The sequence below is a fragment of the Cucurbita pepo genome, chromosome 8 (assembly GCF_057944985.1).
Source record: "Cucurbita pepo subsp. pepo isolate OVF chromosome 8, ASM5794498v1, whole genome shotgun sequence".
Taxonomy (NCBI): Eukaryota; Viridiplantae; Streptophyta; class Magnoliopsida; order Cucurbitales; family Cucurbitaceae; genus Cucurbita; species Cucurbita pepo.
Window position 1 is genome coordinate 11,861,460 of NC_141805.1, and position 26,178 is coordinate 11,887,637.

The window sequence follows — 26,178 nt, forward strand, 5'->3', positions numbered from 1 at the left end:
GTGTATGAAGTTTGGCAGAACTTAATAGAACTTACCTCTCTCTAGTGGACAATTTCTCTTTGCTGGGTGACACGGTTCTTGTCAGTTTATTCGCTATATATTTTTTTTTTTTGGTCGTTTTAGCTAGTACCCATGGTCCAAATTCACCCGTATCCACCCAAAAATAAACATATTTTCAAATTAATTCCAAACCCATAACAAGCATAGCTAATGGTGTTGACATTTATTGTATTAGAAAACCCGAACTCATATCGAGTAGTTGGATCCAAAATTATATAATTTTTCAAGAATTTCCAAACACAAATGTATTCCCAGCATTGAATTGTTCAATATTGACACAATATCTATCACTAAAAAATGAATACATCTGAAAATATTATTACTAAAGTAAAGTTGAATGAGAAATAGAATTGAGATCGAAAGTTCAATCTTCATTGATATTCATAACGGTTTAAATAGAATAAAGTTACCCACTAATACCTATAAAGAAAATATAAACTAATTAAATCTTGAGAATAAAATAAAATATAATACTAATCAAATTATAAAGTAAAAGTATTAATAGAATATTTAAAATATATTTCATAACTAATATATCCTCCAAATATTAACTACAAAGAAGAAAGGATAGCCAATATGGTCAAACCCCCGTACAGAGGCACGACTTTCAACATGAAAAGTATCACAATACAATAATAATCCAACGACCATCGAAGCTCAGTTAACAGCTCTAGCGATATTGCTGAGCCAGTGAATAATTTCATCGACCAAAATAAAATACATTTAAAAGTTAATATAGCCATATAAATATGTTTGTTTATATATATATTTTTTAATGTATTAATCAATCTATACAATAGTGTATTACTCTCGCATTTTTATTTTATCATTTTTTTTTATATTAATTAGCGTAATATCTAACTTTATTATAAATAATTTAATTTAAATCAACAAGTCTCACGTTAATTTTATATTTTTACGCAACTTTCCATGTATTAAAATGAAATTTATAATACTATAATTAAATGTCAACCTTCCCACGTTAAGGGTGAGTTCACAAATGTAAAATGGTACTTGGTCAATACTTTGCTTCGATATTAAGGCAAATAAATTTGCCTTCCTATAGAAGAAAGAATAAAATATGGAAATAATTTTAAAGTGCAAAATTAAAATTACATGTAAAATTTATTTAAATAATTCAATTGAAATATCTAATAAACATGATAATAAGGTTAAGGTGAATTAAAAAAAACAATTATGAGGGAAAGGTAAAATTATATACTTTTTTCTAATATTTGAATAATGAATAAAATTATATACTTTTTTCTAATATTTGAATAATGAATATTTTACCAACTAGAAAGATGAATCATTACCGTTGGTTGACCGATCAAATCAATATGAATGGACGGTCACGATCAGAAATAGAAGGAAACCACAGCGAAGGAACGTCCTTACGGAATAAAACCTCCGCCCGACCGCATTTTTCTCCACTATTTATCGGCAGAAGAGGCTTTATATCGTCAGTTTCCTTCCTTCATTTCCCTTCCGACTAAATTACGGGAGAATCATCCTTCGTTAACAATCTCCTCTCTCGCGCCTGCGATTACCATTTTCCAATAGTCTCAAGATCCACCGACAATGGCTTCCTCCTCCCCGGCCATACTTCCAATCTCCAATCCTCAATCCGGCACCGTCCCCGCGGCTGCCTCAGGCGGTTCTGTTCAATCTCAAGCCCCTGTTACCACGCCGGCCTTTCGCGCCTTCATCAACCACCTAACGGAATCGCTCCGACACGGCCTCTCCCAGCAGAGATCATGGGCTGAAGTTGCGGATCGGACGGCCTTTTCGAAGCCTGAGTCGTTCTCCGAAGCGACTCTGCGAATCCGCAAGAATTACTCCTATTTTCGCGTCAATTATCTCGCTGTGGTTGCTCTGATCCTCGGATTTTCCCTCGTTTCTCATCCGTTTTCTCTTCTCCTTTTGGTTGGGCTTTTATCCTCGTGGCTATTCCTCTACCTCTTCCGCCCGTCGGATCAGCCGCTGGTTCTATTTGGCCGCACATTCAAGGATAGCGAAACCCTAATTCTCTTGGTTTTGCTCAGCGTGTTCGTCGTGTTCCTCACCAGTGTTGGATCGGTCCTCGTCTCGGCTCTTATGGTCGGTGTGGGTCTGGTCTGTGCCCATGGTGCGTTTAGGGTTCCTGAGGATCTCTTCCTCGACGAACAAGTAACTGAATCCACCGGATTCCTCTCGTTCTTCAGCAGCGCGGCTTCCAGCGCCGCCGCTGCCGCCGTGCCTGTGGCTGCTCGCACGTGATTTGAATAGATCAAGGGATGGAATCGCCTTCGCTCCGGTATCAGTAAAGGCATTGAATCTTGAAAATTGGCGTAGACGAAATAAGATACAGCTATATTTTTCTTTTTTTGTTTTGTGCAAAATTTCATATCAACGACCTGCTCTCTACCTTAAGATAGATTATCATACTGCATACGATTTCTATGTGTTCAATTTTTTCCCTCTCTTCTTTTACTATGGATATCGCTATGTCTTGTATTCGATTTTTGTTATAACACACTGTGGAATTCTGTTCTCTTAATTGTCCTATTCGTCAAGTTCTGGAGTTCTTCGCACATTTTCCATGCCAGTGGTTTGTGATATGCTTGTTTGATTTGTAGATTTGGGGTGCTTGACAAAAAGAAATTTGGGTCTGTGATTCATTTCTTCCGTAAATTGGAATATATTGTTCATATTGTTCATCTTCTCCTCCGATCCAGCAGCTAGATCATTTAAGGGGATCTGCTGAACATTAAGCTACCAAATTTTCTAATGTCATGATTTATTCAATTTGAGTTGGCATAGTTTTGGTTGGATTGGCCAAGAAATAGATTATAGAAACTTATAGAAACTGAAATCTATGCCCTCTGAGTTTGGTTAGTGGATTCTTGGGGTATGATAAATTGTAGCCTTATTATAGCTTGACAGGAGGTTTTAGAAGCTCACAGTTTCTCATTCGACGTAGGTTCGATCTCGATCTCGAAACTATGTGCCAAGTGTATGAATCACGTTTATAAATCTTAAACCCACTACAAGAATCACGTTTATAAATCTTAAACCCACTACAACAACCTAATGTAAATCCAATCAAGCTTGTGTTTATCGATTTCGACAACACAAATTTATGACCTTACTTGAACCCGATCTGTTTTATGAGTTGTGTATAGCTTGTGTTTATCGATTTCGACAACACAAATTTATGACCTTACATGAACTCGATCTGTTTTATGAGTTGTGTATAAGTTTTAAGGAGACGAGCTAGTGACTCGTGAAAGAACAATGGTAAATTAGGTCTTAGAGAATTCAATTCAAACTCAACTCTTAGATATTAGTCTGTTTGTTGTTAGATCATTAATCCTCTTAATACATTTATTTTAAATTCTAAAATTAATACATTTATTTTAAATTTTAAATCTTAGAATATAACTTTTGAAAAACATGTTAAATTGAGGAGTGAATATTAATTTAATATTTAAAAATAAATAATTTACTTTTTTTATTAAAAATAAAAATTGATTTAATTAATCAAGTCAGCAAAGACGCCTAAATAAAATGGGAAAAAATTATTTAAATGCAAAAACAAAATTCAAGATGCATTTAAAAAAAAATCACCGTCCTGCCTCGCATTTGCGTTCATTCTCCCGCCAATCCCTCTCCGTCGCCATTCTTTCAAGGTTCTGCAATTCCCTTTCCGTGCTATTTGTTTGCGGACGGAACCAAGGAGGCCACAACCAATTCTATATTCATCGTGCCAGAGTTGAGAACCAAGCCAAGGTCGATCTCGATTCAGGTTGTTTACCTTTCTGTCTCTACTTCGACTTGACGATCCTCGCGGCGATCAAATGCTATATCGCTGAATCTTTGTTTCGCAGCATCAATGGCGGAGCGGGATCCGGAACTCGTTTATGTCATTGACGAACTCGACGATCAGTCATTCTTCTCGCTTTGCTTTGTTCCTTCAGCGTCCATCAGACCTTGGCCTCACAATAACACCGAGAGGTTCCAAATAAGGCCATCGCAGTTATTCACTGTTTTCCTAGGGTTTACGAAGGATCCGTATCATTATGTTAGAAAAGCTGTTACAGATTGCAGGTTTGTGGAATAGAGTTCTCGAAGACGGCAGCATGATTGAAGGTTTCTATTGCGTGCTATTGAGCTTCTAAACGACGTGGAACATTTTGTTAGATCATCTGCGATACGCATTATAAGACACTCGTTCTCCAGATCTCTCTTCATTGATTCTGTTTTTACAACATGAAGATTGTTATGAAGTGATTTCAGTTCGGTAGTAAGTCGCTGTTCCTTAAGATTCATAGTCCTCTATTTGATATATACATAGATGTTTGATGAGTTGATGACGAACACTAATTATTTACTGTGATATATACACGGAATATCATGTTCCTTTAGCAGTAACACCTCTTCGAGATTGATACAGGTCATCACCTGAGATCTAATGGTTGCGGCGCATAGTCCAGAGAGGAAACTATTTGTCTGATGAAATATTCGGTAACGTAAGTTTAAAGTGTACTATGCTGTTGATTTCTCTGGATTGTTGATATTTACTCATTTGAAGAAGTTATCATTTATTGTTTACGGTGCTGTTCTTAACTAGATTTTGAGATATCATTTTCATCTAGAGTTGTATTGATACATAATATTTCTCCGTAACTCGTTAGATTGCTTGGTTGAGATTATCCATTCCATATAGGTAGTTCCATCTCTTGCACTCATCCATTCGATGAAGCTGGTTTCTCATTCACGAAGATTGAGAACAAAAATATGAAGAATTTAGAGTACATTGTGACTTTTTCACATGTTCACGACTGTCTCTGTCTTTTCAATGCTCATGTATGAATACTCTTACTGTTACTATTAGAACAAAGTTGTTTGGATACCATTAGTGTGGTGTGCAGATTGACAAACTTACTTGGACCTAGTCCTGGTTTGTCTCTGGATAGGCTTTTTCTCTTTGCTTGCGGTGAAACGACTCGGTTTTAGGTATTCATTCCTTGGTTGTGTGTAACTTTAGATGCGATTTCTCTTTTCCATGTCCGTCTCTCTCAGTTCTCATGTTTAGTGTTTAGAACTTTACACTTTGAATAGTGTTTACACGTGGACAGGTCACATTTCCTTAGGAGAACTTTAAGGAAGTGATCGCTATTTTCCCATGCTAACTGAACTTTAGGAAGTGCTTTCCTTGAGTTAAGGCTTAAAGTGAGTGCTTCGATTTTCGAACTTGTAGCTACAAAGTGACTCTTCCGATATCTGTATTGGTAATATCATCTTTGTTCCATGACGAGAGATATGAGCATGAAGGTCAGGGCTAATGCGTTTTATGCAATAAAGAAGTTTGAAATTGTTTCCGAGGATCTCCTTCTATAAAGCTTCTCCTAGAGAGTCTTGAGTAGAAGATGAATTCTATCAGGTAACTTATGTTTGTATATATGATTGAAATGTACCCCTATATCTCCAAAATCGTTGTAATCAATCATTCTTGTCACGCTTTTCTTTTCTAAATTTAATCTTGTAGTTTCTTCATGTTTTACGCCACGAGGCCTTCGTTGATAGTTTTTCATCTTGCTTGTTTAAGCACCTTACCATTACCATAATGATTCTCAGTATCCTCCTGCAAACGCATTATCTTATTAGATTGCAGTGTTAAATGATTTTAAGTGGACAATCACTGGCTTTTTTTTTTTTCGAGAGAGAGATAAAAGACAATCCAGGAAATGAATAGAAGCTTTACAGAATGAAATCCCGTCTTGTAAATCAGATATACTTGCCATTGCTTCTCTTAAGACGCCTGCAAGATACATGTGCAGCAGCTCAAAGATGGTGATGCCATAGAATCTATCAAGACTATGGTGCAAGACTTTGAGGTTTGTATATCAATTACTTTGCTGAACTTTTTTTGAGGTCATACACTAAATGAATTGTTCTTTACGTATGGTAATACTATGAAGCTTTTATTAGAACGTACAAGGTCAGTTGCCTATGCTGATAAAGTCAATGTTCCTTTTTTTTTTTTTTTTTGAAAAAAGATAAACAATCCAATGCCCTGAAAATTTTGAGCTATTGAAATTTTGTTCTTATCTTAGGTGGAAAGAAAAATTTAGTGTTCGGTGATAAGGCAAAATAACAGAGTGGATAGATCATAGAAGTTTTTGAGCTACCTATGTTCTGTTCTGCCCTTTGGTTGCATTAAATCGTGCCTTTAGTCACTATACTCCAAGTGTATCAAACACTTGTTGGGGTGGCTTTTGGAAGTTAATTGGGGTGGGGGATGTTTGTTTTTGCGTAGTGTCGGTACAGTTTTTCCATGGAATGGAGGTTTACTTTTATTCTGTTCATCATTCCAAAAAATGCTTTATCCTTTTCTCTTTAGTTCTCATCCTAATCATTGGCAGGCAAGTATTCATATTTGACCATCTTTGGTCTTACTTCCTCATATTTTCGTCGTTGCAGATTTTGCAAGGAAGCATTGGGAGTATTCACGTATCAAACGGACAGATACAGTGGTTCCTTAGCTTTTACAATGCAGTATCTCAAGATAAAGAAGCTGGCTGCAAAGGTATGGAATTTGATGTCTTCAAAACATTAGTCCTCGTAGAATTGAAGAATGGGAACTCTTATTGGGAAAGCTAGCATGGGGAGATATAGGGGTACATTTCGATCAACTTTTGTATCTGAAGTTCAAATAGGATTGTCGAAGCTAGGCACCATTACTCCTAAATCTTCTTGCAATTCACTTGACTTGGGAAAACTGGTTAAATCTTTCACCCTTAACCATCTAGAAATTTCCGAAAAACTTGAGCCCGTCAAGGCAGAACTAGTGATTCCAGATAATAATGACTATGAAAACCCCCTCTATTTTGTTCCAGGACTACTACCCGTTGGTATTCCTTGCCAAATTATCCTACACAATGTTCCAAGTGAGAGGAAGTTGTGGCTTAGAATCACTTTAGATAACATGACAAGCCAGTTTATCTTTTGGATTTCCTTCCCTTGGGAGGCTGTGACGAGGTTAGAGATTTTACATATATTGTTCCATTCTATAGAAACTCCAAAAGCTTCTCATTTTATAGCTAGGACTTGAATGTTGGTTTGAGAATGCTGAAGTTAATGAACGCCGTGGAGGTCCAAAACGTGATCCAGCACACATTTGTAAAGAGAAGGACGTATATCTTTCCATGATCAACGAAGGTTGGTTTTGCGTAGGGCTCAATTAGAATATCAGTCTGTAATATTTAAAGAACGATGATTCCGTCATGCAGAAATTGTTATGGAGATTCGAAGAAAATCAGCAATATCAAGTGTAAGGCATCCATCTTATCCATCTTATATATAGTTCAAATGCTTACTGCTCCTGGAGATACCTTGGACATCCAAAGCTCTGCGTATTAATCATTCTTTTAAAGGTATTTCCTTTTTCCATCTTCAAATATTTTATTCTCGAGAACAACATAAAAGAAACCTACACACTTGGTTGTTTTTGTTTCTAAAGGCTTTGCTAACCTTGACACTTGTCATTTATAAATAGCGTTGACATGAGAGTGCATAACCTTGGCAATAACTGATGCAATAAAGGCAATATGTTCCCAGGTATGTGAATTCGCTATTCCTTGGTAATTTTGGTTGCACTTTTATTATTATTACTCGAACTCATTATAGAAAGAAACATGGAATTAATTAGAGCAATCGCGTCTAATTTTTAGATTTATATATACATATTCATACATACACACGTATATATAAACTTGGACTTTTCTTTGTTTGCTTCCTCAACACAATCTATCGATTTTTTTCAATATAATTTTTTATGCACAATTAATTAAGCAGTGGTTGGCTAGAGGCACTGACAGGATAAATCATTAAAAAGATTGTGTGCTAATAGGTTCATGATTAAATGAGTACAGCACTATCATAATTTTGTTCAATTTCAATTACATGTGGGCTTGCTTAGAACCTTTAGCTAGCTAAGGATGATTCAGTTTGTTTCTATATATGGGCTTTGGAAGAAAAATTGAAGTCGTTACCGATATTATACGGGAGAAAACATTTTAGAATGTTTTCATTTCAAACCTCTTAATTTATAATTTAATAATGAAATACACTTTATTTATCATTTTTACCCTAAGCCTAAGCATATCTCTCTCACACACATAACCTTTTGTCATTTAATTGGGTAAGCATCATTTGTCAACGTTATAAATAAAATTATTAATTTTTTTTTGTGGAGTTTAAAAAATTACAAGATAAATTGTCAGGAGCATATTTGATAACATTATTTATTATCAATTTTATGAAATTATTTACCCAACTCATTTTCATAAAATACTTTGAAACTGAGAATGCAGGAAAGCACAAATGGAAAGAAACTGAATATAGGAAAAGCAGTAACTGAGAATACAGGCAGAGCAAAGTAGAAACTCAGAATACAAGAAGAGCAAAGCAGAAATTGAGAATACAGGCAGAGCAAAGCAGAAACTGAGAATACAGGCAGAGCAAAGCAGAAACTGAGAATACAGGCAGAGCAAAGCAGAAACTGAGAATACAGGCAGAGCAAAGCAGAAACTGAGAATACAAGAAGAGCAAAGCAGAAACTGAGAATACAGAGAAAACAGAATACAAAAAGAAACTGAAGCAGAAACTGAGAATACAAGAAGAGCAAAGCAGAAACTGAGAATACAGAGAAAACAGAATACAAAAAGAAACTGAAGCAGAAACTAAGAATATAGAAAAAGCAAAAACTGAAAATATAGATATTGAGAATACGTAAATGAGAATACAGGAATACAGGAAAAGCAAGAACTGAGAATAAGCAGTAATTAAGAAAGCAAGAACCGAGAATACAGGAAAAGCAGGAACCGAGAATACAGGAAAAGCAGGAATCGAGAATACAGGAATACAGGAAAAGCAGTAACTAAGAATACAAGAATACAGGAAAAGCAGGAACCGAGAATACAGGAAAAGCAGTAACTAAGAATACGAGAATACAGGAAAAGCAGTAACTGAGAATACAGGAATACAGAAAAAGCAGTAACTGAGAATACAGGAATACAGAAAAAGCAGTAACTGAGAATACAGGAATACAGAAAAAGCAGTAACTAAGAATACAGGAATACAGGAAAAGCAGTAACTAAGAATACAGGAAAAACAAGAACTGAGAATACATGAATACAGGAAGCAAGTAACTGAGAATACAGGAAAAGCAGGAACTGAGAATACATGAATACAGGAAGCAAGTAACTGAGAATACAGGAAAAGCGAGAATACAGGAAAAGCAGGAACTGAGAATACAGGAAAAGCAGTAACTAAGAATACAGGAAAAACAAGAACTGAGAATACATGAATACAGGAAGCAAGTAACTGAGAATACAGGAAAAGCAGGAACTGGGAATACAGGAAAAGCAGGAACTGAGAATACAGGAAAAGCAGGAACTGAGAATACAGGAAAAGCAGGAACTGAGAATACAGGAAAAGCAAGAAAATAAATCAACTAGTAACTGAGAATACAGGAAAAACAAGAAAATAAATCAACTAGTAACTGAGAATACAGGAAAAACAAGAAAATAAATCAACTAGTAACTGAGAATACAGGAAAAACAAGAAAATAAATCAACTAGTAACTGAGAATACAGGAAAAACAAGAAAATAAATCAACTAGTAACTGAGAATACAGGAAAAACAAGAAAATAAATCAACTAGTAACTGAGAATACAGGAAAAACAAGAAAATAAATCAACTAGTAACTGAGAATACAGGAAAAACAAGAAAATAAATCAACTAGTAACTGAGAATACAGGAAAAACAAGAAAATAAATCAACTAGTAACTGAGAATACAGGAAAAACAAGAAAATAAATCAACTAGTAACTGAGAATACAGGAAAAACAAGAAAATAAATCAACTAGTAACTGAGAATACAGGAAAAACAAGAAAATAAATCAACTAGTAACTGAGAATACAGGAAAAACAAGAAAATAAATCAACTAGTAACTGAGAATACAGGAAAAGTAAGAAAAGTCGCAAGTAACTGAGAATACAGAAAAAGCAAGAAAAGCAGCAAGTAACTGAGAATACATGAATTGAAAATACAGAGAATACAAAGAAAGCAGAAAACTGAGTAAACTTAGGAAGAGATAATATAGAAAAAGAAGAGATAAATAATTAGGTATGTACAAAAAGAATGCAAAAAAACTTCAAGTATGTATAATAAAAGAGAATGCAGAAAGCTTCAAGTATGTACGGTAACAAATATGGTACCATAACATAGCAAAAACCCTTCCAGTATAACATAGCACAAAACTTCAAGTATGTACGGTAACAAATATGGTACCATAACATAGCAAAAACTCTTCCAGTATAACATAGCACAAAACTTCAAGTATGTACGGTAACAAATATGGTATCATAGCATAACAAAAAACTTCAAGTATGTACGGTAACAAATATGGTACTATAACCTAGCAAAAAAACTTCAAGTATGTACCGTAACAAATATGGTACTATAACCTAGCAAAAAAACTTCAAATATATATAAACTTCGTATGTACCGTGTAGAAAACTTCAGCTATGTATAAACAATAGATGCGTGCCTATAGTATATATAGTTTTACTAGATAACATATATATTTCTATTATTTGTTTTTTTTATCATAAATAGTCATTTACTATATATATTATATATAGGCCTACTCCATAACCCAAAATTTTCTACTCAACAAATAAAAAAAAATAAAAACAAACATTTTCTAAATCACATAGGCTTAACTTTTCAAAATAAAAAACAAAAAACAAACATTTTCTAAATCAGATGGGCTTTTAACTTTTCAAAATAAAAAATAAAAATAGTTGTCAAACAATTTTGACTAAACTTTACTAGTCAAATATGTGTGAGATCAATAGTCGGTAACTTACGCCTCCGCCTCTTTTCTATTCAAGAGAAAATCTTCATAGCTATCGAATTTCAGTATTATTTACCAAATTACCGTGCAAGTAGAGCTTTTCTTTAGAACCCTCGACGTCTTTTCCTGCCAGCCACACCCTTTAACTCTCAACCTATATAGCAAAATAGCAGTAGGGTCTTCCACTTCCATTTATGGCACAGCACATATTCGTTTTTTTAAATAATAATTTATAACCGTATAAAAAATAATAATAATAATCTATGGTTTAAATATTTTAATACAAAAAATTCTAATTTAAATTCAAACCTCATGGTAAGCAGAGCAATGTACTTTGAAGTATCGCTGTGATTATTTTATAAGAAAATCTGATTTTTCGGAGTTACTGAACGAAGGGATATGGTAGATCATTAACTTACCGCCACAATTATGCACATGGATTCATTGATGCCTCCAGCTGCTGCATATCAATCCTCGTGTCTTTTTCATGGGTTCCTCAACGATCCACAATTTCGAAGGTGGATGAGATACTCGAACGCTCGAAGCCATGGAATCTCCATCGAATCCCCCAAGACCATAACTACGAAGTACGGTATAGAATATTAAATACGGGCCTGACAAATTTACCAACATGGATGTGAAAATTTATAAACTATGCTTGCAAGTGTAGCATTAATCTATTCATTGTTCAGATATCTTCCCTAACCCAATTAGATTTAGCCAATAATTATATGAGCCTATTATTTATATATTTTAGAGATTTACCCAATAATTGTATGAGCCTATTATTTATATATTTTAGAAAAATGATGTAAATATTTTAAGAAAATGAAATAGAGATAACTAAAATTTTAGGAATAAATTGTGTACCATCTATTATAAATACTCCTCTACCCTACCCATGTTTTTATCACCCCTAGAAATTCTAGAAATTTTTAGTCTCAAGTAGCAAAGTATAGTAGTATTCTACAGAGTGTAATCTCTTCTCGATTGATCTAAATAAAGAGTGCAAGTATTTTTCACAGGAGAGTTATATGTAACAAAGAAAGAAAGAAAAAAGAACTTACCACATGCTAGATATTAAACACAAGCTAGTAAACAAAACATGGAAAATGTAGTGCAAGAAATGGCTTACGGTTTCTCGTTGAAGTAACCAAAGAATGGCCTATCCTCATTTTGCATTCATACTGAGGATTTGGGTCCACGAATGTTCTCGGATATCAAATCTGTCAGCAGTTCTGAAAAGGCAGAGATTGGGAGACCATGAAAACTATTTTTGTACCTTTCAAGCCAACTCAAGTTTGAATGCAAAGGGCAACAAATGAGATCGTTGATTAAATCTCTTATGGATAAGAAAAGAAAAAAAGATAAGAAGTCCTGATATCTTACTTCAAATAGTCATTGCCATCAAGCCCACCTAAGCACGCCATTGAGCTCCACTGCCGAAACAGCAAATCGCGGAAGAAAATAATCAAGCAGTGAAAATAAATTGTTGACATCTCATAAGAAAAGAGAATAAAAAATTGTGAACAGATAAAATGCAACTGCAATGGTTAAGAAGGTAAGTAGACAAATTGGCCAAAGAATATGTTTTCACTCGGTAGCATTGACCTCGCATGGATTTATATCCGAGGTTAAGTCGAGCATGGCAAATGACCTACCATTAAGCTAGAAAAGAAAACTCCAAGCAAATTTGTTTCTCATAATCAACACTTGGTAGAACTATTTTGCAAAATTAACCGAATGAAACATGTGTTATGAAAGAGGTGGATAAACTTATTTTTATTTTTTGGAACAAGATAGAAGGTGGATAAACTTAAAATTAAACATAAGAGACGTGCAGAAATAACCATTTTACCTTTTGTAGCATGGACCTTGTCTAAATCCATAGTCCAAGATCTAAGTCAAGCATTTCAACATCTAAGTAGGATTCAATGCCATTTCCACCACCAACAGCAAATAGTTTGTTACCAATGCTAACTCCTCCAAGGCTTCCCTTGGCCAAATTTACAGAAGGGCACATAGTCCAATCATCGGTTTCCGGGTTATATGATCCAACTTCAACAACAAAAAATGAAAATGAGAGAAATTATTTTACTACACAAACAAAGACATCCGATAATATGAGCAAAAGTCAATACCAGTGTTATGCCATGCACTACCATAACCACCGCCAAAAACGTAAAGCTCACTATTCAACCACGCAACAGAAGCATATGCACGTACAAGCAGAAGAGAGATAAAGAGAAAAAAAAAAAAAAAAAAAAAGAAAGAAACGTACCAGCTTTTCCTCCAAGAAAACTATTTTCTTAGCTTGATCTGCTTTAGAATTTTTTAGCTCTTGTATCTCCTGAACCAATTACAACCAGAGAGATGAAGTATTAAAATACACATTAGACGCCGTGATTCAGAGATACGTAAAAATATAAATCATATATGCAATACCGTAACTACCTTAGCAATGAGAGACTGAAGTTCAGTCACAGAACCAAAGTCCTCTTCATTGCTCTCTATGGACTTTATTGGTTCACCGAAACTACCATTATTCTCCAAATTCATGTCCTTATTAAGGGTAGTATGATCTGTCTCACTTGTTAAAGGCAACACTGGATTTTCATGATTATAGGCAGTTGTAGTTTATGCAATACTCGGTAGTTCTCCTCTCCATTGGCCTCATTTGCATCAGAATGAGCACCAAATGCACTGTTTTCTGCGTCTAATGAGGAAGTAACATCTACAGCATCTGATACTTGACTTGCCAAGTCAAAGTGCTCCTCCGAATTTTGTGGTTTGATCTTTCACTTTCATCCCTTATTTCCAAGGAGGGGAGGCCTGTACAAAAAGTCTCCACCTCATTGTAAATTGTGGTACATGTGGAGCCACGGCTTGAGATGCTAATAAAGAGATAAACTTATTTGTCTGAGCATGGTCTAGCCCAAACCAGAAATGAATGGGGCATAGTTGTAATTATAGGTCTGAACAGATTTTCTAACAAAGGTTGGCACTGCTTCCGAACAAGACTGTGAACCGCATTTTCTTGGTGATGACCATTGAGTATCTTTAAAATCGTGCGACTTAGGAGAGACAACACAAGTATGGAAATTTTCTGGTCAAACCTGAGCTGGATAAAGTGTTCTCTCTGAACCATCAGTAGTCCACCCATATGGATTAATATTCGTCTGACCAGGATTGATATTCTACACATATGAAAAGTTTCTCTCCCTATAGTTGAATAGAAACAAAGGCAAACCAGGATCGATATTCTACACATATGAAAAGTGTTGGGAAGGCAAACCTATACAGATGGAAAATAGAGATGTTAGTATCAAAGGGCAGAAAAACGAAACGAAACAAAACAAGAGGATAATCATAGAGTGAAGAGGGAAGGAAAATTGGAAGAAGAACAAAGTATTGGATATCACCGTGTAATTTCCAATAAAATAAATGATGTTCTTTAAGCTAACAAAGCGCTGAAGTGTAAATATAAACCAGTAAAAGAAGTAAAAGAAAAAGGGAAAGAAAAGCAGAAAATATCAATTGAGTTGGGGATACGAACCAAAAAGCTGGCTGGAAAGACACTCCTTCATATGCTGTTTGTACATCCAAATGTTACGCTTCCAAGGTCACACTAGCTCAAAATTCTGGACACTGCAGCAGCATTCAATCAAGCAGAAGATCCGGCCTTGAAATATAGAGCTCTCTTTCCTGAATTCATTCAGGCATATATAGGAGTGAAAAAAAAAAATCTAGTCAAAATCATAAACTAAAATAATACACTGCACATTGTAACCAAAGTCACACGTGTCATCCCGCACAACAAATTCATCCCCTGGAATTACATTCATTGTCCATTTTAACTATCTCCGGATTTCTGCTATGAAAACATGTAAAAAGAAGAAGTAGGTTCTGAAGTGGAAAACCACATCTAGTCGAGATAACTTATTTTTTACATACTTTTGGCTCTACAAAGCTGGAAGAAGAGCGTAAAATTATTTGACGGAAGCAGAAGGAAAAAAAAAAAAGCAAATATTAGCAGAAGTATGAAAACTGAACACTAATAATGTTAATAACAAATTGACCTTTTGTGTGGTGATTCATATTTGGTCAAAGTTGATTCATAGTTGGCTGATGACTTGAGTTCACCAGAAGGTAGAGATCACACAGTATTTATATAGCATGCTATATAATAATGTCAAAATGATTCGGTGAGGAGAAGGTAAAAATGAAACACTTAAATGCTTAAGGATCATTAACGTGCAACACAAAAGGAACAACTGAAACTACACCGATTACAAAGTACAAACATAAAAGTATGTCAAAATGCAAAAAGATCTTCCCGAACTCCAGAAATTCCACAAATAGAGGGGAAAAAACAAAAACAATGTAAATTGTAAGGCTGGACAAAAGAAACAATTAGTAACAAGAAATTGTATAAATAACGACATTTACAAAATCTAATGAGAAATTAGCGAATCTTCTACCATGACAGTATGAAAGTACTCATGAAGGTCTCTGGCGTGATTCCAAACGGTAAGCATATAAAAATATTAAGCACAGGAGAGGAAAAACATGTTATCTGAAAGAAATGAACAATTCTTCGATCACGACGTATTTGAAAACATGATCCTAGAGTGAAATGCAGAGTTCAATTCGTTTCAGAAGAAAATATTTAAATTCCGGAGATTATCTAACTAATATGAACAAGTGCCTAATGATACATCCGAAAGCGAATCTTCTACCATGACAGTATGAAAGTACTCATGAAGGTCTCTGGCGTGATTCCAAACGGTAAGCATATAAAAATATTAAGCACAGGAGAGGAAAAACATGTTATCTGAAAGAAATGAACAATTCTTCGATCACGAGGTATTTGAGAACTTGATCCTAGAGTGAAATGCAGAGTACAATTCGTTTCAGAAGAAAATATTTAAATTCCAGAGATTATCTAACTAATATGAACAAGTGCCTAATGATACATCCGAAAGCGCATGTCAAAATACATAGCAGACTTCGCCAGGAGTTCTTATCGTCTTTAAGGCATCAAATCTGCGAGCATCACTCGCAAACCACTAACCAGACTTCGGAAGAAGAACGATAACAGGAATAAGCACTTCAAATATCACTAGGTTTCTTAAATGCTAACTTCTAATAAACTAAAAACCAGAAATCCATGGCTACAACTATAAAACGAGAACAATATCGAATCATTTTCAATAATAAAAAAACCACTAAATCAAACGAGATTCTCGCTATCTGGACGTACCTTCCGTCTTGAGGCGAACTATACAAATGAAGACCTCGCCGTCGGAACAAAGCAAATTTTCACAGCGATGGATTAGGATAAGAGATCACAATATCTGGCAACTCTTACTTCCACAAAATCTAAAATGAAATTCTTCAGGCGATAATGAAGTTTCCTTTCACTCTCTCGAGAACTCTCTCACAATCGCGAGAGAGGCGAACAGAGCGACTGTGCTTTACTGTGTAAAATCTCAAAAAAAGAATAAGAAAAGGCGCGAAATGAGGTGCTTCTCAACGCGCTGAAGAGGGACTCTCAGTATGGTGAAGAAACGTGGAGGGTGCGATCAAGTGTTCCGTGCTTATAGTATAAATCAGTGTGACTACACGTGTCGCGTATATGCGGAATCAATGGCACAACTTTTGCAATCTAACGGTCAGGGAAAAACATTGAAACAACTAAATTTCAAAGGTTAAAGAAATAAGTAAGACTAATTAAAAAAAAATGAAACTATATTGTATTCCAACACGTCGTCAATGCCAACTTTTTTAATTTAATTTATATATGTTGAACTTCCGCTAGATTGGCTTCGGTTGACCTTCCAACTTTTTTCCAACACGTCGTCAGTGCCAATGAGACGACCGAACATCTTATGATTATCCTTTTAGATGTCGTACCTATATTCTTTAAATCGAGAGGCATCATGTTATAGCAATAAAGTTTTCAGTTGGTGACGAATGAGGTTTTCTTCTAGTCCGTAACAAGCAAATGGATTTGATTAGGCTCAGAGTAAGATCTCTGAAACATGATATTTGTATTTAGTAGTTGCATCTACGAGTTTGTTGATTCTAGAAAAAGGGAAGTTTTCGTTTAAACAAACTTTATTCATGTCGATAAAGTCGATCTATACCTTCCACTTTTCGTTCATCTTCCAAATTAACACCACAGGGATGGCAATCGAAAGTTGTGAATTTTTTTAAATAAACTTTTTCTCTAGTGTGTCCATCTCAACAATGACTTCATTTCGAGTGTGGTTAAAGGATCGTTTTGTTATACATGTTTGAAGTCTACGTCAATGATGAGTCGATGCACCATCACCTTAGGGTCAACACTTGACGTTGGCTTGAAAAAAGTTAACAAGACACTTTTCTCTGCTTAGGGTTCGACTTATAGCTGATACTGATTCGTTAGTCTTCAAATAATAACAATATGGATTCTATGGCTTTGACTAGTCTGTCTTCATGCTCAATTCCCTCAAGGTAAGAAGGTAGTTCAACTCCTTGATCGTGAGATCCCACATCAATTAGAGAGAAGTTCGAAGGGGATGGATTGTGAGATTCATCATCAGTTGGAGAGAGGAACAAAACATTATTTACAATTTACAACGGTGTAAAAACTTCTCCTTAGAAAACAAAACGCGTTTTAAAAACCTTAGGAGGAAACCCGATAAGGAAAGTGAAAAGAGGACAATATCTATTAGCGATGAGCTTGAGTTGTTACATTCCTTGTCCAATAGCACCTCAATAAGTAGGTGTTTTAGAAAACTAAGGCAAAATAGGACAATATCTATTAGCGGTGAGCTTGAGCTGTTACATTCCTTGTCCAATAGCACCTCAATAAGTAGGTGTTTTAGGGAACTAAGGCTGACTCAATTAACTAGAGCATTAAAAATGCAATATGTGGGGTTAGTGATCACCAATCATATTTGTTTCCCTTGACACCCCACTTTGTTGCTCATAGTCTTGGTTGTACACCAGTCGATAACCACCACTCGTTATAGTCAATCTCTAGAGCTTACCGATCCTCTTCAAAGATCCTTTTGAACTTTAAATTTTCTTTTTGGAAGACTTTCATATTAAAAATCATAAACAAAAGTGAGATTGAAAGTACGCTCTTACTATATATATATATATAACAAATATTGGAAATAAATATTTGATAGAGCATTATAAATGTATTTTGGATTAGGGGTTGATCGTAACACGCGCCACACAGCGCGAACACGTTCACATTAAACGGCGGCGTTTCAAGCAGATCCCATTTTAACAAGCCCCTACTATACTTCTTTTGTCAGTATATCCTTCTCAATTTTCAAAACCTTCCAGACGCTAGACCCTTTTCCTGGGTTTTTCCTTTTCCTTTTCCATTTTTTTAACGAGCCAGAGGAAAACAGTTTCCGTACCGGCAAGAAGGAAGGTAAAGAAAAACCGATTCCGTTATCAAATTTTTACATTAATCCCTTCAAGACAACTTAATTTTTCTTAATCTCTTCTTCGTTTTTCATGAAATCGATTTCGGTTCAATGATTTTTCACAAAGCAGCGTTTTCGGTGCCTCAGAATCTCGCCAAATCACAAAGTCAAGGTTTCGTTTGATTAATCGAAGCCGATCGTGTTGAAATAGAATGGAGATTAGCGGAGGAACAGAAGCCTCGAATCGTGTTCCGTTATCAGAAGTTGTTTCTGATTGCGTCAAAAGATGGTTTAAGGATACTTTGACAGAGGCCAAGCGTGGGGATATCAACATGCAGGTCTTGGTTGGTCAAATGTATTATAGCGGTTATGGCATTCCAAGAGATGCTCAGAAGGTGACTTTCTTTCCTATCAATTAACGAAGATCCTTATTGCTTAATTCCTCCAGTTTTGACGAAATCAAGAACTTAAGTTCATTGAAATTCCTGTGGTTATTATACTGATATATGTGGGAATTATTGGTCAACCATATGCTTCGTAAATATTGCAAATTCTGTTTCGTTTTGGCCAAAAATAGTTATCGGTTTTCTCAGGTTGCTTGGTTCTCTGTAATTTCTGGATTTGTTGCAACTTTGAGGAGATTGGAACATCTCTTAATGTCTTTCTGACACATTTTTGAAAATTATGCTTGTTTGTTAGCAATTCTTTGGTAAGGTTTTCACGTTCTATGAAAATACATTTGAACTTAAATTTCCAAAACAAAATAAAAGTTTTTAAAAACTACTTACTTTGTTCCCGAAGTTCTGCTTGAATTTTGAACATGTTCTTAAAAAAGTAGTTAAAAACAAGGAACTATAGATTAGGTGGGAAATAATGTTTACAAGGTTAATTTTCAAAAGCAGAAATCCAAAACTAAATGGTTATAAAAAAGGAACTAATTATTTGATTTTTTTTGTTTTTTTTTTTGGATGAAATCCTATTGGCTTAGTGGAATTTTATGGTTTCAAATGCCTTTGATTGCAGGGAAGAATTTGGATGACAAAAGCATCAAGAAGTCGGTCATCCGTCTGGAAAGTTAGTGATAAACATCCAGGTTGATTGGCATTTTTTTAAAGAATATAAATCTCTTTTTTTGTTTTAATGTCTTTTCCTAACCTTATCCATTATCTATAATTATCTCTTGCTAATTTCTTAAGCTAACTTCGATTGTGATAGGTTATAATGCTAGCGATTCGGACTCAGATGACTTGACTCACGATTCTTAACTAGATCAGTGCTGTATGTCATGTCGAAACAACCACTGGTATCTTTAGCACAACCCGTCTTTCGATATTTAACTTCTTGTTCTATGGCTCTTATGTGTGACATCAATTATTCTCTGTTGCACATGTGAAAATGTTCTAGTGACAGGGAGAAATTCGGTAAAAGATGACGTTTTTGCTTACTGCTTAAGGATTGATCTTTTATTTTTTTGATGATATGATATACCTTATTGTTGAGTTCTTAAAACTTCAGCTATAAGTTGAGGGTGGGGGGCGTGTCTATTGGAAAACAACTCCCTCCACTCGATCCTACCACATTGTAGCTACTTTTATCTAAACCTTGAATACGTAATTAAATTGTAATCTCTAGTTTTTCTCTCCTACATCTAATTATTGCTCTAGATCTAGCTTCCGTGAACAATTTTGGGCGGGGGATTTGTATGATTTTGAATATCAAGTTTGTTGAAGTTAAAATTGTAGTTCATAAGCCAATCTGAGCATAGCTTAATTGATTTGAGTAGATGTCATTGACGAAGAGGTGAGTATATGTCTATCCTCACATATTGAACTAAAAAGTATTAATAGGTCATAAATGTTGGTTACAAAGGGATATTCTGCCTTACATGTTCCATGTCACTTGTTTGTTGTTCATGATGCTTGATATCCCTTGGGCGTTCATGTTCGTCTTATGCAAGTCTTGCTTTCTAAAAGATGACTCTTTCTTGTTCTTGTTTTTGTTTTGTAAAAGGAAATTCTTAAACCCTTGTTTTTCTTGAGATAAGATTCGATTAGCTTAGACTTATACGCTTCAAGTCAAGTTTCCACTCGATGACTATCTAGAATGATCGTTTTATCCTCTAAACATGTTTACGTGTCATCACCAATCAAGCTGATGTTTGTGAGACAAGTTAGCTGTATACTGAATGTGCAATTACAGGTCATGATTTGCTATGGTTGTTTGTGCTGTCCAAACTGACCAAACTGTGCAATTCTTTAAGCTTGTACTCGGCGAAGTGCTTTCCTTGAAAACACTTGATTTTGTAGGATGTGCTTTTCACTTGGGGAACTCTACTTGCTCAGCAACATTCGTAGCTGCGAAGAACAACATTCGTGCACTTGAATTTAAACGGATGTAATATGCTTTGATTTCACCTTTACTCTACAAAGAATTTGTGGTCAAATAGGCTAAATCCTATATCCATTTTTTATTCTGTTTAGGTTGCCTCTGTTCACTGTCTGCTAGACATTTTCAATTGATTTTTGCATAATTATTAAATTCTGAACTCTTTTAGTTGCTAATCAAATTCTCTTTTAAGAACATCGGTGCCTTCTACTTGGTCTTTCCTCTTTTCCTCTTTTTTAGTTAGTTGCTAGCCTATAACACCTTTATCTCGCTGCTGTGTTAAAAGGTATAAAATCTCACCTTCATTCTTCTTTAAATAAGGACCAGAGATGGTCATTGAGGCAGGGAGATCGGTTATAGTTCATACCCGAGTAAAAAATTTTAATAACTTTTTTTAAAGAGATTAAGAGTATTAATGTTGTTTTTCAAGTTTATGGGTATCTGATACGCTGTATTATCAGTTTCGTCTATATACTAACAAAGAGTATTTTGTCGTTGTCTTACTTTGTGTGGTTGATTTTCAACTTGAATTCGTTCAAAATTAATAAAACTACATTCAAAATTAATAAAACATGAAAAATAAATTCTCGATGACCCACCTATCACTTCTGTCTTAAATCTTTTCATTTCATTAATATTAATTCACAAATTTTAAGTTTATTTGTGACTATGTATTTGTTTTATTTCATTAATATTAACTCACAAATTTTAAGTTTATTTGTGACTATGTATTTGTTTTATTTGTGACTATGTATTTGTTTTACACTCCTAGGTTTCTCTTTAACAATTTTGATTGGAAATTTAAAGCGGGCAACAGCTAATAGAAAAAAAAATAATAATAACCAAGTCCCGTGACCGTCTATGAGATGTTTTGCATAACTATATGAGTCAAGTTTAATAAATAATAATAATAATAATAAAGAATAAAAGAACCAAACACCTATTTACGTAGTTGACTCTATTCCTCGCCTCTGTCTTCATTTGACTTTATTCCTCGCCTCTGTCCCGTAACTGTCTATGAGATGTTTTGCATAACTATATAGTCAAGTTTTAATAAATAATAATAATAATAAAGAATAAAAGAACCAAAACACTTATTTACGGAGTTACTCTATCTTCATCTTCTTCCTTTGACTCTATTCCTGACCTTCCTTCTCAATCTGGATGATACGTATACTAGAAGATGGAGATAATTAAGAGATATATTAGAGAATTAAATCAGATTAACAATTAAATTAATTAAACAATTAAATTTGACATGCAAATAGTCCGCCAGCAGAAAGACAATTGTAAAAATTCTATGCTTTTCATAAAAATAATAAAATAGTTGTAAGAATATTTTAAAGTTTTTTTTTTAAGATTAAGTTTAACCTTTTAAAGTTTAGTTTTTTTTTTTTTTTTTTTTTTTTTTTTTTTTTTTTTTTTAATGTATATTATTTAAACTAAAGAGAATTATGAGAAAACAAAATAAAAAACTATTGAAGGTTTAAAATTTTCATTAATAAACGACTAAAATAAAAGACTAATTTCCATGTCTTTGACATGGTTGTTACGGTGTGAGCTACTAAGCTTGGTTCAGGCGGCACGGTTCTTGATGTCCATCCTCACCAATCCTGCTTCACCCATCTTCTCCAAAGCATTAGAGATCAAGAATTTCCTCGCCAATGGCGTCAACTGCTTCAAGCAGCTCAAGCATATCCATTGCCGCCTTCTCCGCCTCCATCTCGACCAAGATAACTACCTTCTCAATACGCTCTTATCTTGCGGCTTGGATTCTGGTTGCACAAATTATTCTAAACTTGTATTTTCTCAAGCCAAAGAGCCCAATATTTTCCTATGGAACACGATGATTCGTGGCTTGGTTTCCAAGGATTGCTTCGACGATGCCATCGACGTTTATGGGTCGATGCGTAGAGAGGGGTTTTTACCCAATAATTTCACTTTCCCTTTTGTTTTAAAAGCTTGTGCTAGGAAATTGGATATTCGATTGGGAGTGAAGATTCACACTCTTGTGGTGAAAGCCGGTTTTGATTATGATGTGTTTGTGAAGACCAGTTTGCTTTCTTTGTATGCAAAATGTGATAATCTGGAGAATGCACTCAAGGTGTTCGACGATATGCCTGATAAAAATGTGGTCTCTTGGACTGCTATTATCACTGGATATATAGGCAGTGGACAGTTTAGAGAAGCCATTGATGCATTCAAGAGGTTGCTTGAAATGGGATTGAGGCCTGATAGCTTCTCTCTTGTCAAAGTTCTGTCTGCCTGCGCTCAGCTTGGGGATTTCACTAGTGGTGAGTGGATTGATAGATATATAAGTGATTGTGGCTTTGTTAGAAATGTTTTTGTAGCTACTTCTTTGTTGGATATGTATGTTAAATGTGGAAACATGGAGCGAGCTAATCTGATATTTAATGCTATGTCGGAGAAGGATATTGTTTCTTGGAGTACCATGATTCAAGGCTATGCTTTCAATGGATTGCCTAAACAAGCGCTTGATCTTTTCTTTCAAATGCAGTCTGAAAATTTGAAGCCTGATTGTTATGCAATGGTTGGTGTTCTGTCTGCTTGTGCAAGGCTAGGAGCTTTAGATTTAGGCATTTGGGCTAGCGGTCTAATGGATCGACACGAGTTCTTGTCGAATCCAGTCCTTGGTACTGCTTTAATCGACATGTACTCTAAATGTGGTAGTGTGACTCGAGCTTGGGAAATCTTCCGATCGATGGAGAAGAAAGACCGCGTAGTTTGGAACGCCATGATAGTCGGGCTGTCCATGAATGGGCACGCCAAAGCTGTGTTTTCATTGTTTAGCCTCGTGGAGAAGCATGGAATTCGGCCTGACGAAAACACCTTCATTGGCCTGCTCTGTGGGTGCACTCATGGCGGTTTTGTCGATGAGGGGCGTCGATATTTCAATAGCATGAAGCGGGTGTTTTCGTTGACCCCTTCGATTGAGCATTATGGATGTATGGTGGATTTGCTTGGACGAGCGGGGTTATTAGACGAGGCTCATCGGTTGATAAACAGCATGCCAATGCAGCCTAATGCTGTTGTTTGGGGAGCCTTGTTGGGTGGATGTAGGTTGCATAGAGATTCCCACTTGGCTGAACAAGTACTTAAGAAACTTATTGAGTTGGAGCCATGGAACTCAGGAAACTACGTTCTGTTATCAAATATTTACTCTGCAAGTCATCGATGGGAGGAAGCTGAAAAGATCCGTTCAGCGATGAAGGAGAAGCGGATCCAGAAGATCCGTGGCTGCAGTTGGATTGAGATCGATGGGATCGTTCACGAGTTTCTAGTAGGAGACAAATCACACTCGTTGTCCGACAAAATATATGCAAAACTTGATGAACTGGGGAGAGAATTGAAGGCAGTTGGTCATGTTCCAACTACAGAATTTGTTCTTTTTGACATAGAAGAGGAGGAGAAGGAACATTTCCTTGGTTGCCACAGTGAGAAGCTAGCTGTGGCATTTGGTTTGATAAGTTCTCCTTCAAATCATGTTATTCGTGTTGTTAAAAACCTCCGTGTATGTGGTGATTGTCACGAGGCCATAAAGCTAATTTCCAAGATCACTGGAAGAGAGATCATCATAAGAGATACCAACCGGTTTCATACATTTATCGATGGTTCTTGCTCGTGTAAAGATTATTGGTGAAATTTGGATTAGAAGCGTACCGGGCACGACATTTCCTACGCATACAAACTAATTCTTAAAAATCAAGGTTAGTCCTTTCAACACTTTCTAAATAGAACACTAAATTTTAGAGTTTATAATTTTGTTGGCATAGATAGTAATATCAAATTTTTTAAACTTTTCTTAGACATGTCTCAGATTCATTGTGATATATTGTTAGTTCATTCATATATTCCTCCTTGACTCGTACATCACAGAAAGAGTCAACTCAATTTTCATCGATATGGAGCGAACCTAAGCATAAAAATAATAATATTAATTAGATTATTCTGTCATTGTTCTAATTTGTTAACTTAATCATAAAAATAATAATATTAAACATTGTTCATAGACGAGAATTTAAACTTCCAATTACTGTTAGATTCTGCTAGTAGTCTTAGTTTCAATTTGATTCTTACGGTATTAATTATTGCTAAGAATGATTCAATCAAAATTACAGACGTGCGTGTACAAGTTGAAGCAACAATCATGGCAACAGGAAGAATATGAAATTGGTACGCATTTTGGAGTTATATTATATATAAGATTGAGTTGAGAGTTTGTATCCTGTAATGGCGGCCGACAAAGCTAAAGACAAGAAGGCGAAAAGGGACATGGAAATGGAAGCTGCCAATGAGTCTGTAAATATGTTGTCTGAGCCTTCTCTCATTCTGTTGATCATCGGAATCGCTGAAGATGACGCCGATATTAGCAGATAAGCCAGAATCTGCATACCCGATTTTAATATCAGTTGAGATGGAGGGCATATTTGCAAAAAATTAAGAACTGTTGTCGAAATTGGCTTTAACCTGATCTCCAATGAAGTCGATTATGGCAGATTTTCGAGGTGGAAACATGGATATCGCAGTTGAAACTTCATGAATTTGTCGAAAAACTTGGGCGCCCGTATAAAAAGTGGACAGAATTGCTATTGCCAACACGTATCTGTTTCAATTTTTCAATACCTAATTAATTGTGTTTCTTTTAACAGCAAAGAAGTTTGTAATCGAAGCGACTGAAATTGTGTTACCTGAATTCTTCGTATTTGTCGAAGTTTTTCCAATCGCCATGTCTATTGCAAGCCATGATAAGGAAAGCAAGCAACGAAAAGACGAGACCAAATCCTCTCAGAGCCAAAACGCGGCGTTTTAGCAGATCTTCCCTCCCCCACCGGCTCAGGATCTCCGACACCCCGGAACTGGTCGCTGCCGGCGTTTGCATTTCGACATCGGGAGTCGGATTGGCAGATGGCGGCGGCGATTGCCTTCCGACATTGACCGTCGGGAGCGCGGACGGCGCCGTTTGCTTCGTTGCAGAGTCTTCTGGATTTGACATGGGTACAATTAGTGATTGGGGTTTTTTTCTTTTTTTCTTTTTTCTTTTTTTTTTCGGTGAGAAGAACTGAAAAGGAATTTCTAGTCTTTTCTTGGGAAAACTGGATTTGTTTCTTTTTTTAAAATATTTGGTGGCATTATGAAACGACAACTCAGCTTCTCTGTTTAGGAAGCGGGTGACGAAGTTGGGAAAGAAGCCACGCCAACTAATCTTCGGACCAATCACGTGTGTTGGCTTTGTGACGTGGCGTAAATCGTGTGGTGCCAACTGTCCAGCTTGGACATTTCATGGAAACTTGACTTCTGCCCACAAAACTTTTGGTGTACAAGAAAAAAAAAAGGTTTATAGTTAAATTATAAATTGTGTCATTATTTTTTTTATTT

The 26,178-nt window shown here is 35.5% G+C and overlaps 4 protein-coding genes and 2 pseudogenes across 8 annotated transcripts; 4 read left to right on the forward strand and 2 right to left on the reverse strand.

Moving 5' to 3' along the window:
* The first annotated feature begins 1,513 nt into the window (after positions 1 to 1,513).
* Positions 1,514 to 2,599, forward strand: LOC111801077 (PRA1 family protein B4). Its single transcript, XM_023685046.2, has one exon. The coding sequence runs from the start codon at positions 1,642 to 1,644 to the stop codon at positions 2,317 to 2,319; it is 678 nt and encodes a 225-aa protein (XP_023540814.1). The 5' UTR covers positions 1,514 to 1,641; the 3' UTR covers positions 2,320 to 2,599.
* A 1,075-nt stretch (positions 2,600 to 3,674) lies between these two features.
* Positions 3,675 to 10,537, forward strand: LOC111800186 (protein SIEL-like; annotated as a pseudogene). Its single transcript, XR_015422255.1, has 4 exons — positions 3,675 to 3,847; positions 3,930 to 5,939; positions 6,526 to 7,263; positions 7,335 to 10,537. The product of XR_015422255.1 is annotated as a protein SIEL-like (transcript).
* Positions 10,538 to 10,671: 134 nt separating this feature from the next.
* LOC111800187 (uncharacterized) lies at positions 10,672 to 16,506 on the reverse strand (annotated as a pseudogene). The gene is made up of 7 exons (XR_015422254.1): positions 16,230 to 16,506; positions 14,523 to 14,671; positions 13,421 to 14,261; positions 13,248 to 13,316; positions 12,356 to 12,405; positions 12,102 to 12,204; positions 10,672 to 11,546 (listed from the first exon to the last, which is right to left on the reverse strand). The product of XR_015422254.1 is annotated as an uncharacterized LOC111800187 (transcript).
* A 1,738-nt stretch (positions 16,507 to 18,244) lies between these two features.
* On the forward strand, positions 18,245 to 20,978 carry LOC111799597 (uncharacterized). 3 transcript variants are annotated; one of them, XM_023682997.2, is made up of 5 exons: positions 18,245 to 18,401; positions 18,527 to 18,791; positions 19,420 to 19,489; positions 19,612 to 19,699; positions 20,596 to 20,978. In XM_023682997.2, exons 2-4 carry the CDS (start codon positions 18,609 to 18,611, stop codon positions 19,659 to 19,661), a joined length of 303 nt encoding a protein of 100 aa, XP_023538765.1. In that variant the 5' UTR covers positions 18,245 to 18,401; positions 18,527 to 18,608; the 3' UTR covers positions 19,662 to 19,699; positions 20,596 to 20,978. The 3 variants fall into 3 exon arrangements, with proteins under 3 accessions (XP_023538765.1, XP_023538764.1, XP_023538766.1); XM_023682996.2 differs by having other exon boundaries at positions 20,703 to 20,978; XM_023682998.2 differs by having other exon boundaries at positions 18,254 to 18,401; positions 18,544 to 18,791; positions 20,703 to 20,978.
* A 1,321-nt stretch (positions 20,979 to 22,299) lies between these two features.
* LOC111799605 (Pentatricopeptide repeat (PPR) superfamily protein) lies at positions 22,300 to 25,981 on the forward strand. Its single transcript, XM_023683010.2, has 2 exons — positions 22,300 to 24,509; positions 24,921 to 25,981. Exon 1 carries the CDS (start codon positions 22,313 to 22,315, stop codon positions 24,440 to 24,442), a length of 2,130 nt encoding a protein of 709 aa, XP_023538778.2. The 5' UTR covers positions 22,300 to 22,312; the 3' UTR covers positions 24,443 to 24,509; positions 24,921 to 25,981.
* Positions 24,966 to 25,795, reverse strand: LOC111799607 (CASP-like protein 4B1). The gene is made up of 3 exons (XM_023683011.2): positions 25,491 to 25,795; positions 25,270 to 25,405; positions 24,966 to 25,187 (listed from the first exon to the last, which is right to left on the reverse strand). The coding sequence occupies exons 1-3, from the start codon at positions 25,793 to 25,795 to the stop codon at positions 24,996 to 24,998; spliced, it is 633 nt and encodes a 210-aa protein (XP_023538779.2). The 3' UTR covers positions 24,966 to 24,995.
* Positions 25,982 to 26,178: the final 197 nt, after the last annotated feature.